The 16,408-nt window shown below is 38.8% G+C and overlaps 1 protein-coding gene across 1 annotated transcript in view; it reads right to left on the bottom strand.

Annotated features, from left to right (window-relative positions):
- Positions 1-16,408, bottom strand: part of SIPA1L1 (signal-induced proliferation-associated 1 like 1) — a gene marked incomplete at its 5' end in the record, with an annotated part of 66,166 nt that overhangs the window by 5,052 nt on the left and 44,706 nt on the right. Inside the window, 4 exons of the mRNA XM_009700821.1 lie at positions 3,112-3,355; positions 6,665-6,830; positions 7,883-8,122; positions 13,925-14,364. Coding sequence (XP_009699123.1) covers positions 3,112-3,355; positions 6,665-6,830; positions 7,883-8,122; positions 13,925-14,364 — 1,090 coding nt within the window. The remainder of the gene's footprint in view (positions 1-3,111; positions 3,356-6,664; positions 6,831-7,882; positions 8,123-13,924; positions 14,365-16,408) is intronic.

Here is a 16,408-nt window from a genome sequence, read left to right as displayed (position 1 = left end):
GGGAAAGACCAAATTGTGAATCAACAATTATCTACTTTATTTTAGTTTACTGGCTGGACAATCAAAAAATGTGGAACGCCTGGTCAATCAGCACGTGCATAAGCTCAGAAGGAGCAACAATTTGCTTCCTCATACCCTCTTGTCCTGGTTTGGCTAAACAGGGCTATTTTCTCCTTTCAGGAGTTTTTCTTTCAGTTAAGTCCCTTCTAAGTAACTGCACTTTCTGAAAGTACAGCTACATGTTTTTCAGACACTGTCTGCGTTTCAGGCCTGATAATGCTCGCTCTTTATAGTTGCTACTGAAGTATCAGTAGGATTGGTACGCAGAGAGGCCCATGTTTATACTTATCTCTGTGAGAACCAAAGCCACTGCTGGCCTTCTTTTGTTAAGCAAGCAAAAAGTCGTAAAAGGGTCGCACCTGTGGGAGAGTCCAGATGGGACAGGTGACCAAAAACTGACTAACGAGGTATTCCATCCCATCCACGTCATCCTCAGTATAAAGCTAAGGGATCACGAGGGCATCGCTCTCTTCTTTCATGGCCGCCATCCCTGTGGGACCCTGCTCGCTCTCCTGCCTCCGACCCCGATCCGTGCATTCCTGAATCCGGTTCCTGTCGGCTGCGCAGTCCGAGTCCGGTCCGGGACGCCCGGGTGCCCGCCCTGCTGAGCCCCTGTGGGTTGCGGACTGCGATCCCCCGGCCGTCATTGGGACACTCAGTATTGGTTTTGTATACTTTTCCTCTTATTTCTATTATTAGTAGTGTTACTATTAATACCTTATACTATTTCCCATTATTATTGTATTATTTAAGTAGTTTTCACTTCCAACCCGTAGATCTCTCTCCCTTTTCTCCGTCCTTTCCCCTCCCGGGGGGAGGGAGGGCATTAACAGAGAGCGTCTGCCACCCGCTTTAAGAGCCGGCCCAGCCTTAAACGGTGACACCTCTGTCAGGGTGTAAAGAAAGTTTTGAAAAATTTGTAGGTGGTATTAGAAGCACCAGAGGTGTAGGGGTGAGAATATGGACTGGGTTCCTGGGAGGAAGCTGCAGAGAAGAAGGGTACAATAGAGAAGAATCTCTTTGGAGCAGAGAACACAAAGACAGCCTGTGGGCAGGATACAAGCCCATTGGAAGCCAAATGCCATTAGCTGTGTTGCTTATTTTTGCCTTTTTTTTTTTTTACAGTTTAAATAACTTCAGTAACTAAAATAACTTTCTCGTATCTTCAGCTAAATAATATTGCTGCCTGGGAAACAATGACCAGAAGAGCTACACGACATTCACTACCTTGCTCAAAAAACTTGATTCTTTTTTTAATTTTTATAAACTTAAGTTCAGCTCAATACTAACACTGAGGATTCTCACATTATCTCCCCAAAGAGGGCAGTTATTTGGGAAGTTCTTAACATGAAAATATTTACAATTAGTGAAAAGATACACCGAATTAGAAGAAGAAACTAACCATTTGAAAAATTACCTGTTTTAAAAGTGTGAGTTAGATTGTTAATTAAGACAGACGAGTAAATAAGAGTATTTTTAGCTCATTGTTTTCCCTCTTCAAAACAAATGAAGGTGCACTGGAATGCCTTTTCTTTGTTATTAAGATCTTTGAATTAAAAGAATTTTGAATAGCTGGAAGCCAACAAATACTTGTGGTATTAAATATGCAGCTCTACTTAATCTTTCTCTCAGCAAAGGCAAGTGTGGCAGGGGGGAGAATTCGTGTGCCACTCAAATAGCTGGTCCTTTTATCATGCAGGCCCTACATTTTATAGAAAATTGAAAATCTTGTTTTGTTGACAAATGTAGAAAGCTTATGTGTTAGGAGGAGTAATCAGTTTGGAGTGGAAGAGAATGTGACAGTTAAGGAAGGAAAGGTTTTGTGGTTTTCTTTTTGGAAAATACAGGCATCTATATGAAAAGAGACGAAGTGCTGCTTTCCACTTCTGCTCAGATAGCATCATTAATCTTCTGACCCCAAGCCCTCAGAAGCCAAATCCACCATCCAGTTACAAGGGTAACCAAGTCTGCAAAGTTATTTTAGTGCATGTAAAAAGCAGAAGTGAAGAGAGCTCTGTTTCCTAACTCTTACGCAAGAAACACGTTACACAGAAACAACAGCTCATGAAAATGTCAGGTTCAACACTGAAAACTGATGCCTGGTGATCACAGACAGATAAAAAGAATCTAAAATAGATTTCTTCAGCAGACCTCACTGTCAAATGTATCCTGTGTATCTAAATACAGAATGTGCTTAGGGCCCACTCTAGTGAGTTGAATCTGTTGATAGCCTTGTGTTTTTCTCTTGAAACATACCAAAACATGAATAAATCAGAGCAGATATGTATTTCCTCAGAAAACACTGCAGAATCCTACACTGTGAGATCTAGCTCTATTTCTGGAAAACACATTTAGTACACATTTAGTTACGAGGTACAGCGGGAACCTGTGAAAATTCCCTTTCTCACCAAGTGAGACATTCACCATGCAGCAACACACAACCTAGCAGATAACCCTACTGAGACACTTCAGTAAACTAATGGGGGAAAGCTGAGTGCCTTCTTGACAGCAGTTTACCAAGTAACTTTTTGTTGTTAGCTGTTCATCCGTGACTAAAATAAGTAACTCAAGTCCTGTAAAATGAATAGGGTAAAGGACTGAATTTAGAAATAGCTGGTGCAATAAAAGCTGTATCTGGTGTAGCTGTACATCCAAATGTCCACTAGCATTTATCCACTTTTATATCATAGTATTTTGCTCCCATAATCCCTCACTAAAGGAAATGACACAAAGTTGTCACTGGTGGATAACCAAGCACACATTATTTGCGCAGTGGTCCAACTGGTCCAGATGACTCCTGGAAGAAATGGTGAAAACTTACAGCCAATGAGGCAAATTTTTGTGCTGCCTCCACAAGGTAACTGTATGACTGTCCTCACTGAAGTGAGGAAAAAAAATTCCCATCCTATTTTATAATTTCAGGCATGTGACTTGACTCTCCTGACTTTAGCAAAATCAAGATGGAAGTACTAACTGCTGTAACAAACATTTTCCCTTAAGATGATTCACAAAGGATTCCTCTGAAAGTAGAAAAATAGAAAATACACTTACCATGTAGTGATTTCATTCCCAAAGTATATGATGGTCTCCGTAATGGCAGCGACTTTGGGAGAGAAGGGTACGTGCTGGTGAACAGGACATCATTTGGCATGGCTTGGTCCAAGAGCGAGGCCCGTGAGGTGAAGAAGTGGTCCCTTTGACCACTGTAAATACTCTCATCTGACAAAGTCCTTTGCAAGGCACGCCTTGTGGTAGGAGTGCTGGGAAAGGGAGACTGACAGGACAGAGTGTGTGACTATACATTCATAAAAACAAATAAAAAGAAATGAGGAAAAAAAAAATCAATAAAGAAAACTTTTGAAGTTTACGTTGAATTTTTTTTTTAAAAAAAAACTTTTTTTTTTTAATAAGAAAGCAAGTGTTAACATAGTATTTTTTCAGAGTAGATAGGCTAAAAAAGACATATATATATTATAATCTCCTTCAAAGCAGATTACTTCAGTTCTTTTTCCTATCTCACATTCTACCTTTTAAATACCTTTCAGATTTCTCCTGAAGTGGAAATCTCAGGCAGCCCTTGTGGATTCTAGAGCTGATGTGTAGCAAAGATAATGTCTACAGAAGCAGACTGAATGCTGCATAAAGAAGAGTTCATCCTTGTACCCAGGGGAGGCTGTCTTCCTGGAGGCAGAGCACCAGCAAATGCCAACTAATTAAAAGTCTTGTAGTACTGAACAACTAGGAACACCCACCACCACTTCGATTCTTCAGAAGGATTTGAATCAAAATTAAGTAAATAGGTCCATGAGTAAGACAACTTGTGTCTTACGTGGAGCATGGAGGAAGCTGGGATGATGCTGGGGGTAAGAGAAAGCAATGCTGTGGTTAGCCTGGAGTTATGCGCTCTCTGGCCAGTGCCAGCGAGCTGCTATCAAAGAATGCATAACCATTCCCATCAGCAGACACACAGATTTTCATGAAACCTGTAGCAACATAACTATCCCTAAGACATAACATTTCTTTATGGTGCAGTTGAAATTTGGTCCAAAGGCTTTCATGGAGAAATGGCAAACAGAAAGGAAGACCTCACCACTCTCATTTGCTCTGTAAGCAAGTTTAAACAAAAAAGGAGATAATACTATTTCCAGAAAGAATGATTAAACATTATAAAGAGTTGCTCATTTGCACATAAAAATAATTCTCTCTTCTCAGAGAGAGGGGGAAAAAAAATAAATGTTTAAACAGACAGTACTCTATTCCTGTGATCAAAATCCCACACTACAAGGTGGGAGAAGAGCGTGGAGCAGGAACTATTGGTACTGTACAAAGACAATCTGCTAGAATTTTTTTTTCCAAAATGTTACAAATTTTTAATATTAAAAGATTGCTGCACATTTTGGTTTTATAACTAAAGATCAGAAACAATTAAGATTACTTCCAAAAACCTGCTGTCATCAAAAGACAAGGAAGGAAAGAGAAGCCAAGTCCCATGCCAACTTTCTATTACGTCAAATTCTCCCTTCTGCATTGCCTCCCTCAGGACATTCCCATCACAGTATGAACCCTGCATATAAAGTTAACACTACAGAGATGTCAACTTCTGGTACAGTTGTCACTGTGTTATATTGAGGATCAAGATGCTTTTTTATTCTGAAACGCAAAAGCTCAATCAGCAGGTTCATGTTATGATCCAGTGAAATCTCCCAGTACTTGCCCTGAAGTGGAAAGGAAAATAAAGAGCTGCTAAGCTAAGCAGCATTTACTCAAGGTTGGTATAGTTCACTTAGTGTTAAAAAAATTAGGAGTCAGAGCCACCAGTTAATGTCAGACGTTGAGATTAAAAGGTTACACACATATGAACATCTAGTGGAGTCGGAACAGAGGCAACAGGAGCAGGAATTGTCTTCTGGTAATAGAGCAGAGGGAAGAGAAAAAGAAGGGTGACTTGTCTGAGAAGACATAAGTAGTAGGTAAGGAGATAAGGAAGGCTGGGAAGATAATAAAAAGATGCACAAGACACACCAAATCACAGCCTAGAACAAATTCTACTAGCAAACAAAGCCTTTGGCATCCAACAGACAGGAAGGAGGAGGATTTTTGGTCTTTGTGCAGTGAACTAACGAAGGCCATTATGCCTTTTTTTTTTTTACACAAAAGATTTTATGCTGTAAGAGCAACTTTTTTGTAAGACGAAATATAAATCGTGCAGTGGGCAGAAATGACAGTTACTTTTAAAATGGAAACGATTTAATTTATTGGTGTGATAGAATGTTATTAACTTGCTGAAATTTATCAATAGTGTAACCTGAGTTAACATACTTGTTACAGTCACCAGGAAATAAAGATCAGGGTAAGAATTGATTCACCATCTCCAAAGCAGAACAACAAACTTAGGAACATACACACTTTTCATGGTCCTCAGATCACCTCTTTAAACAGAATGGAATTTCTTGGAAGGAGAACAATCCTCTTGCTCAAAACAACCAACAGGAGATACTTGCAACTCCCATGTCCCACTCCCCTCAGAACTACCACAAACCTAAGAAAAAGGTATCTTGCCATTGGCAAGGTTTTTTTCCCTCCGGCCTCAAAGGTAACATCCGAAATAACCTGTGTACGGAACCTAGCGCTTGGAAGTTTTAATAAGCCACTTTGGGTTTTTACAAGCAAAAAAAGAAGTTGCTGCTCTCTCTTCTGCATGGTTGCTGTGGAAACTGTTGGGGCTCTAGATGATGAGCCTGAGTTGTTGAGCACTGACTGCACATGGAGACTGTAGAAATCAAGACATTCTCTTCAAAATTAATATATGCACTTTCGTGTTATTATACACATTTTGAAACACATCGGGAAATGCTTTTATTTATTTTGTATAAATATTTGCTTACATTTAGGGAGCATCAGAGAGGCGTAAAAGCATGCTTTTTGCAATGAGTTTCAATACCGTCAACAAGTCACTGTCTAGCGATGCAATCAGAAAAGAACAATCTAAATGCAAAGACAACACTGCAGGATTTTCCATGAGTCAGCAGTCCTAAACGTTCTTTGCAATTTGGCATACTAGTCTCTTTAAATTTGCACACAAAACTGCAATAACATCGCAGTGATTGGAATAATGAAACTGTTCCCCAAATGTATTTTCCTAGTAGATCAGTCTGTGACAAATGGATGACTTTCTCTCAATGATGAGAATTCAGGTAATGCCTTGCATTTTACTCTCCTGTTATGGTGAGAATAGAAAAGATCATATCTGAGAAACTCTTTCAGTCCAATGCAAAGTCCAACCGAGTAAGTTCCGTATGAATGAACGCTTCAGATTTGACTGCTTTGAAAGCACCCAGTATTTTCTGCACAGAAATCTTACAGCTTCATGGCCTTCACCCCCTCTCAAATTGTGAAGCATTTGCTGCATTAGTTGATGTGCTTAGGCAGCAATGAACCCAATCATCAAATTCTTATAAAGTGTAACTTTACATGTTTCTATTTTGTAACAACAGAACTATGACTTGGATCAGAAGAGGACTTGTGCATTGCTCTTCAGGTATTCTCAGGTCTCACATAACAGTGACAAGAGAGAGCCAGATGACAGACTTTCTCTTTAACATACCTTAAAATTCTTCTGGGATTCAGGTGTTGGGCTATCAAGATCTATCAATTTCTTCAGCTCTTCTTCAACGGTGGACTTGGATACTCGTTTTGGTGATGCTCGTAGATCCCTTGCTGAAGCACGCAGCCGAGGGTGGGCCATTTCATTGCCATCACTCTGGTGACGTCTTAAATGAAATGGAATAGACACATTCAGGTCTCAAAAGCCCTGGGGCAGGAGGCATGAATGAAACAAGAATTATAGCACCCTCAAGATTTTCAAAGAAAAAACCTAAGCTGGGGGCATGGAGGAGGGAAGGAGTTTCGCTAATACAGCAGAGCTTCATCATAACGAATACCTGTTGAAGCAATAAACTTGTAAACATCAACTAGCAAAACACTTAAAGGTTATAATAATACATTTTCCCAATAAGGGACTGAATCTATTAAAATAACGTGTTCAGTACAAAACTAAAAAATATAAATGTTGTCAATGAACCCAAAAGCAGCAAATCACTAAATTTCTTTAATCTTTCAACTGTTTTTTTATAATGCAGTTATCACAAAGTTTCACCATCTCTTTTTGACAGCCAGTTATTGGTATCATCTAGGGATACTGTGCTTGACCCAATAAAAGTCAAGAAGGGCTGAATAAATTACTTTGAAATGGGCTTTCTGAACCACTTGCTTTCCAAGTCATATTAGACTTAAAGGAACAGTATTTTCACTAGTAAGCTGTTTCTCAATTTCTCTTCCAACAGAGATGGTTGCATGTTGTAACACAGAGAGCTCTTGGCTTGCTTTAAGCCAGTTAGACTGGATATTGGCAGCAATCTTAACAAGACAACATCGAGTGCCACAGAGCTAATGCACAGCATGCATGGTACTACTACATGGATGAGAGGCTTAAGGAAAACTCAGGCTCTACGTTAAGATGATTTTTAATATTTGCTCAAATAGCATTTTGAGTCACCTTTATGAAGTCCTAAGGAAAGACAAGCTTTAACAGGACTGAAACCCATAAGCTCTCTAGAAATGACAACTTGTAAAAAAAATTTTTTATCAGGGAATGAAATTAGCTAACAAATATTTAAGCCTAACTGCAGATTAAGTTCTACAGAAGACTAAGCATTCTATTAAATAGTCTTGAGCTCTTCTATGCAGAGAAGTGTCACAGATCTCAATGCTTCTTTACAATTAAAGCAAATAACCAAACAAGAGAACCAAAAAACAGTCTTACTTTCTTGAATCCATAAACCCCACTGAGTTTATTGTCCCTTCTGGCTTTTTCCATCCAATCAGATACTTGCTAGTAGCACCCTGGCGAGGGTAGAAAGTCCTAGGACCAGATGAGGAGGAAGAGGAGGAGGAGAAAGAAGGTGCAAGTTGGGGAGAAGTAGCAGAATGAAGCTCTTCTTTAGGTGAGCTTCTGGCACTGGTGAAAACAACCGGGCTGGCAGAGTGTCGTGAGCTCATGGTACTAGGAAAAAAACATAATAAAGACAAAATTTGCCTCAAACGTGTATATATGCACCTTGTTTGACTATATTTAAAGCAGAATGCTGGGCACAAGATGTTTCTCTCATCAATAGTGAGTAGAGTAGCAAAACCACTTTGCTCTTCTTAAGGGCCTTCCACCAATGTTTCATTAAAAACATCTCTGGTAGTAATGAAAAATTTTGTAAGCAACCTCTAAGGATGCAATATACCACTGTCCCCTCATTCCCCTTCACAAATGGGAAATCTAGGGTTCATGGTCATTAGGCAGCTTAAAAGTAATACAAGAGACTGTAGCTGAATTAGCAAAAAAATAAACCAAACAACACACAAACAAGTCCAATTTATTGCTGGTATTCCTGGCTGTGGCAGAAAACATATTTTGAAGGAACTTACGCAACAGGAAACATCTCTTTAAGACCCCACAACAAACCAAAGAAGAAACCCACACATCTTTCAAAAGAGGGCTTCCTGGATTGTGCCTGAAAAGCAGTTACTATTTGCAAAAAGACTCTTAAATTGAGAAGTTTGAGCAGGTTCCTAACATATATCACAATTTGTCTAGACAGAAAAAAGAGTTGGGATGACCAACTGCAGCTTATTGTTGGAAGGAGGAGGGGGGCTTTAGATGGGAGCTACTCTTTAGTTATGCTGATATCCAAATCTGATGAACTTGCATTATATCAGGAGCAGTAAGGCTTAAGACAATATTTACTATAACAACCTGAAAAGGTTAGGCATTTCTAAGTACAGTTACAAGAAAACTTTGTGTACAGCCTTAGTACTGAAATAGCATTATATATTTGGAAACCAGTTTTCTATCAGCTCTCTACACAACTTAGCCACATTTTCAGCCCTGTATCCAATACTGCAAGGAAGGAATTTGAAACAGATGGGCCCATGGTAAAGAACAGTTTCTGACTGAGAAATAAAAACTAGCTGGAAGGCTGAATAAAGTCACTGAATAATCTCTTCTTTCTTAGCTCAACAGAAAATTCTTCACCACTCTTCGTATCTTGATAAACAATGCATTTTCACATCTTACTGAAACAGAAAAAAATTTAAGGTTAAATTTATGTTGCCACCTGGGAAAATAATCTCACCTACATTTAGCCTTATAGAACTCAATTATCTAATCTATGCCACTTGTCTGGCTCCTGCTGTAGTCAATGGAGAAATATCCTCAGGAGGTGATTCTCCTCATCTTAAATTAGGTATCTCAGATACACAGGAAGAATTAATGCTTTGGAGTTTTTCCTCTTTTGCCATTGACAACAGATGGAGTCTAAAAAACCAAAAAAAATCACCTTCAACTACGTTTCATTTTCCAGTGGCTCCAGTTAAGCACCATGAGTCCCAACAGCGAAGTGCAGTAGATTTAATGAGGAGTCTGAGTGGACTGTAGTCTTCCCACCTCAAACAGGACCAGCTGCTCCAGTCCATGCTTCCATCTAACATGCTGGGATGGCTGTGAAGTCCCTCACATCAGGGTTAAGATGCATCTCCCCATGTGTAAGTAAATCAAATGACAATAATACAGATTTCGTATCACAGAATTACTTTTTTCCTTCCCCTCCATCTGCACATTTGAAAGGCCCATACAAAAATGGCAGATTGGGAAAACACAAGAAGAGATGTTCCTGTCCATCAAGCCCGTATATTTGGCACTGCACATCACAACCTTCGTATTTGTAGCAGATATAAGTAAACATAATTTGTAGTAAGCAAGCAGAGAAAAGTAAGAGCTACGGGGACAGGCAGTAAATTTCTCTACATTCCCCCTTTTCTCTCCTTTTTCAATAATGAAAGAAAACTCCTACACATGGTGAGTAAACCAGTCCATCTGTGAGGCATCACCACCACAAAATTAAACCACCAAGATTTGGGGAAGATGCACATCTTTAAAGAAAATGTACGGTGGGTTTTTTTGGGGGTGTTTTTTTTTTTCTTTCCATTTTTACCCCCTTCTAAGTACACCGAAGAAGTGGAGAAGTCTTTTGCTTCAGTGTAGGAAAAAGGAAGTTCTGATTGCATTTCAGAATTCTTTAATCCATCAGGCCGTTTTCAAGGAAGTGCTAGTTGTGAGAAAACTTTTCTTGATAAAAACCAGTAACAACTCCTAGATAGGCTGGTAGTGTTGATCCTTAATATTACCATGCAAAGAGGGCAAAAAATGATGTTCAGTATACTCTACATAAAATTTATATATAAAATGCATATGTATATACAATAAAATAATTGTAATATGTTATTATATATCATATTGTATCTACACATTGTATATTTTAAGTATTATTACTTCAATGTTTATTATAATATATATCATATAATAAATGCCAAGAGTAGCCTGGCAAATAAGCAAGAAACTTAGCATACAGTTTTAAATACACTTTTTTTTAAAGTGTATTCCATATCTTGAGCTGTGGTTTTACAATATAGTATTTTGGGAGGATAATCTGCTTCAGGAATTATGCACAGAACTGTGGATATGACTGAAGCTTTTCACCCTACAAGTAAACCCAGGCAGGCCAACAGGATACTGACAGATAAAGAGACACACTTGTTAACTGAGAGCATATCTGGAGAGCAGGCGGCTTTGGATAAACTCTAGAAAAACTGAATCGAAGCTGGAGCACTATGGTCGTGATGGGAAGTTATTAGAGTGTCCAGCACCAGGAAGTATACAGAGGATTCCTCATACTGTAACGGACACCTGGACCAGCTTGATTACATCTGGAAGAAATTCAGTCCTCATTCTCAGAACACAGAGATAGTCACTTGGGCCCCCACCTCCCACCTCAATTACTGAGAAATCAAGGAAAAATTTGACTACTACATGACAATCTGCAAGAATTGCAGATGAGCCATTCATAAAAGTATTCTACAATCATTACATAGTATTTTAAGTATCTTAAAACTATTAGAAGTAATGAAAAAGTTGCTTGATTAGAAATAGCCATGATTTTCCTTTTATTTTTGGTAAGAGGATCCTAAGAAACCATATAGTTTAGGTGGAAATGAAAGTTTGATTTTATTTTTTTCCTAGGGAATTCATGCCATCAGCGCATATGGCTTCATTTAATGACATTCAGCTATAATGATTCTGTATAATTACTGGCCTACATAACGCAATTCTCCTGGGATGCTATAAGAAATCTGCACAATCATCAGGAAGGACTTTGGGAATGGGAGTGGAGAAGAAAAATAAAACCCAGCCAGAAGCTCTGCTGTAAAAGATAATCACTATAATTTACATTTTGCCACCAATTCTCAGGTACAAGGTCTTTTATGCACCATCAAATGATCTGAACACTAATTAACACTCCTGTCTTCTACAGACACAAACACTCTAATTTGTGGTTATTTTCTTTTCTTTTGTCACTAAGTTCTTTTTAGGGGCAAATTCCTTTTCTTCTTGCTCAGAAACCCGACTCAATATATTACAGACATTCTGGCATCCACAGGCAAAAGGTAAACAAGTGAGAAGCAACAAAGGATAACAAGGTAGAAACCGCTGGAGAAACACACCAATTAAGCTGTTCATCTCTCAGGAAAAGTAGCCTGTTCATATTCATCCTTTAGTCTCGCCTCCCTCACCTCCTTGAAGCAGGCAGCTGTGGTTACATTTTGGAAGTGCCAGTCTAACAAGCCTCCAGCGCCAAGCTGTTGTGCCTCCACAAAAAGAGCCATGGGAGAGTTGGGAGCAGACAGCTGGACCTAGGGTTTCCTCAGGTCAGCACTGCTGTTCAGTGTGCAACCACCAACTGAGGATACCATGAAAAAAATGAAAGCTTTTTAGTCCAGACTGTGCCTTTGCTTTATTGTGTGGCATCAAGCACATGTTCCAGACTTCAAAAATAAGTAATAAAGAAGGAATACAAGTCAGTCTTTCTTCTCCACCAAAATAAATGATGTGGGTGAAAGGACTGCAGTATTTCTCAAGTATCATGCCCCATGTGTTCTACAAATTGCTACTACTCCTCTTTGCAAGAGCTCCATTTTTAATATCTGATTTTTAAATGAAACTGGAAAAAAAATACCTGTTTTCTCTAGCATAAAGCCTAGGGAATCTTTATCTGGAAATTTCAGTAACAGCCCCCAAAAAACACGTAGAGAATCATTTCAGTATCATCAGAGAAACATCACATAAATTAATCCAAATCAACCAGAGAAAATACCATGTTTGGAGACACAATGTTATCATATAATAAATAATGAGACAACATCCTAGACTTAAGTTTGCAATCAGGTTGCAAAGTATATCCATGAAAGACAGATGAGAGCTGTCAGGCTATGCCTGCCCTGCGAAGAATATGTTTCTTTCTGTTAAATTTTCTTGGCTTTTCTACTGAACTAACCCTATTGGGCACTCAGAGAAGAGGAAACCAGAACATCAGATGTACAAAGATGCCATTCCCATTAGGCACACCTTTACAACAAAGCTTCCAAGAGTCACATGTAAGTTTTCTCGGCTTCTTCCACCATATAGATTTTTACCTTCAAGAAAGGAGCGCATACTAACATTGCCCAAAATCTAAGTAAACCTCTCGGCACAGTGTTTTGTACAGACTCGATCAAGTCCTTCATGCATGCATAGCTATTGGAAACACCAGTCTCAAAAGACTTGGGTGGGATTTATACCAACTGAATATGAGCTTTAGTGCCAAAAATGGCCGAGAGAGGCAGAAAACCAGAGCGGGACCACCATTAACAGATTACTTAGTCAAAATTACCATGACAAAGTACATGGAGACCATTCACTACATCACCGTCTCTATGACAACCCCCTATTTGCAGCTACTGTACTAGGAGTTGTTGAACTGTCTGATGAACATCTAGCCTTGCACAAATGTTGTTTTGCTCAAAATGATTACCAAAAATTGCTTCAGAATTACAGTCTGTAGTATTCTAGCTGCACACTCAAAACAGAGGCGCCCTAAGAAGAAAAATGCTAGAGTCAGGCTCCACAAGGCCAACAAATCATGATGATCACACACCTTCCTTGAAAGAGCTGTGTCTTTTTCTTGTTGCTAGTATGACACAGTATGAGTATTTTTCAAAAAGCACACTAAATAATTCTTGGGAAATGGGTTAGGAAAATGGTTTAAAATATTTTCTGTCTCTAGCAGTTCTGATTAACTTGTAAAGTGGGTATCTTCCATCTGAGGTGTTCAAGCACATTATACACATACTTGATATTGCCAATTTCACAAGTGGCAAAACTGAGGGAGAGAGGGAAGGTGACTGTAATGTGTCATACCTACAGGCTTGCAGCAGAATGAGATTAAAATCTACATGCTAGCACTCCCAAGCAACTTGCTGTCAGTATTGATCATACTGACTGCAAGCAGATTTCTAAACAAAAAGACTGGGGAAAAAAATGCAAAACATCTGAAATGTGTACTTCCAAGACTAAAAAAGAACCCCATATTAAACTGTTCATTAATAAAATGGACTGATCTCTTTTCTGATCCACATATGAACTACAGTTGTTGCAAGATATTCCTTATGAACACATCAGACACATGTCTGTCATGTTAGTTTAGTAGCAGCAGTATGGAATATGCTCTCAAAGACATTCTTTAGCGTTATAAGCAGTAGCAGATGCAAAGATTAAAGGTGGTCTTAATTTTCAAGCATTCTGCACAGTGAGATCTTTCAAAACACTAGTTAACATAAGTAGAAGCCTCTGTCTTCAACATCTACTTCTCACTTTTGATAGGTTAGAGAGTGAGACTGGGAAAATGAGTGTGGAAGAGTCAATCTCCTAAGAGGTGAAAATTACCTTGTATGCGAGACAGCATCACTAAGACTATAAGCACTGTTCTCCCTTGTTAGAGGATTGGAGGATGGTTGACTTTTGCTGTGAATATCCAGGCTCAGTGAAGACTCGGTCTTTCGGTCCATGTGGGTCTCTTTTTCTAATGTCCTGTCTGCAATGGAGACCACTTCGCTGGAGCTATGCCACAGCGGTGCCACTTTCTCCTTTGTTAGCCCTGTACGGGGCGATGTTGCTGCCCCCAGGGAGGCAGTGCTGCCATGGCTAGGTCCGTAGGAAGTGGTATCTATGCCACTATCAGCTGAAGTCCCTTGAAGGTAGTTGTAGCTGTTCAGCTCCGATTCGGTGCGCTCTCCACTGTCATACCATTTCTCATCACTGTGAGCACTGGAGGCATTGCTGGAGAGAGTATTGCTGCTGGAATGGCTGGAGTAGTGGCTGTCAGACTACAGAAGAAACAACAATCCAAAAAACGACACTTGTAGGTTTATTTCAGAATTATGTCAATATAAAGAGGAGGAGGAAATAAATGGTTACAAAAGTCACCAGTGCACAATAGGAGCTCTTCTACCTTAAGGTACGGAATAGATCCACTGAGGAGACTAATAAACGTAAACATTTAATTCCAACACAACGCATGTGCTCTGTTCTGGCTGCACATAAAAAGCTTTCATATGGATTTGGAAGCCGTGTCTTAACTATTCATGGACAGTCAGAGTTCATAGAATGGTTTGGTTGGAAGGAACCTTACAGATCATCTAGTTCCCGTTTGTTTTTTGCCTCAAAATACTTTACACTGTTTCCTTTCAAACACAGTTCTGTTCAGCCCAGTCCAAATAAATTGGCTGAGTTGTGTAGACTTTGACTTGGTTTGTAACTACTGTAATTAAAAATATTCTAATTTTAAGACCCTAATGTTTCAGAACATGAAACATAACCTGTCCACAGAAAGTGCACGTTATTTTAATAATCCGGTTGCCTATCAAAAGGTTAAAGTAGGGCAAAATAACCATTGCTTTTCCTACCCCTTTGCAGTAGGGTATATTTCTTCCTCAGCAGGAGCGTCCTTTGTGAATAACTACTGAAATGCCATTTAACTAATCCGAAATTGTTTTCAAAAAGGCAGAATGCAAGAAAGGAAGCTTTAAAGCAATGTTTTTAAATGTCCCACCAGTGCATGCCAGTATCTGGCTGGTTTGTATGTTCTGTCCTTTGTTACAGCTCACTGTTACGAAGAAACTGGATGCCCTCAATTCCATAGTGAGCATTGGTGAAATAGACCGTTACAGGAAGAATTTCTTGCCATATACTCATCATTGCTTAGTAGCTCACCTAGCTTTGGGGTATTTATATCCATCTGAATTCCTTAGTTTTAGTTTCCATCTACAGAATTTATCTAAGTTCTGATCATCTCTATAATCAGAACTGAAGCAGTTTTTGAGTTGGCAATGGACTTGCTTGGTGACCAGATGGCCTAGGTATAAGGGAAGGGATGGAAAGGAGACTAAGAATCACCTTTCCTGTTTTATCTATCCCTGGAGTTTTACTGAACAGGTATGGACAGAGATCCCAGCTAAAAATAAAAAATTAGATACTGTTTCTGTTTTCACTGGAAAAGAGGGAAAATAGAGAATGGATGTCTACCAAGAGCAAGAAATCTCAGCATCCACATTTCCTATTATACTAAAGCAAGAATTGACAGAAAAACAGGAGGAATACTAAGTAAGTTGATCTGGACTCCTAGTTATCTCCAATTAAAGTTACTGCTCTTCATTAGGAACTGCATCACTCCCCCCCATCCATCTGTCCACATAATAAAGATTTACTTTAACAATGACTAAATGAGAAGAATGCAAGCATTAATAATACCAGCGCTGCACTTTGCATGCAAGCTAATGAGTTATATATTACACCATTATACGGTCAAATACATCTCATGGAAAACAGGTCAATCTAAATATAAAAACCAGTTTGTGCTCCTAAGAATATGAAGACAGGTATGTGTTGGGGTTTTTTTGGTGGTTTTTTTTTTCTTTAGATAATAAAGATGTGTTGTTATGAATAACCTAAAAGGAACACTGCCAATTGTATTTAAAGAAGAATGCTGGTAAGCAGGAGCAAATAACATGAACCAATTAAAGACTTTCTCACATCTAAATAAATGTAACTAATACTTTCAGTATAATCATGTAACACAACTCTGTATTTTAGCTAATTGTACAAATAAATAAAAACCAAGTGATACAGCTTATTGGGTAATTTAAAGTTTAAAGGGCAAGGGTTTTTTTATAATTCTAGTGACTTAACTAATTTCAGGACATTTTAAATTTATGAACATTATTGCATTTATCTGTCTCTCTAGATGTAAATCAGGAAGTGACAGTCTCCAAAAAGGTATGAATATCTAACTCTGTGGAGACCGAAAGACAGTATTTACCATTTAGACCTTACACATAAATAAAACAAGAAAGGTTTTTTTTTTCAGCAGGC

This window comes from Cariama cristata, unplaced genomic scaffold (genome assembly GCF_000690535.1).
Source record: "Cariama cristata isolate BGI_N322 unplaced genomic scaffold, ASM69053v1 scaffold15465, whole genome shotgun sequence".
NCBI lineage: Eukaryota > Metazoa > Chordata > Aves > Cariamiformes > Cariamidae > Cariama > Cariama cristata.
The sequence above is the reverse complement of the archived record's forward strand: the minus strand, read 5'-3'. Positions and strand labels throughout refer to the sequence as shown.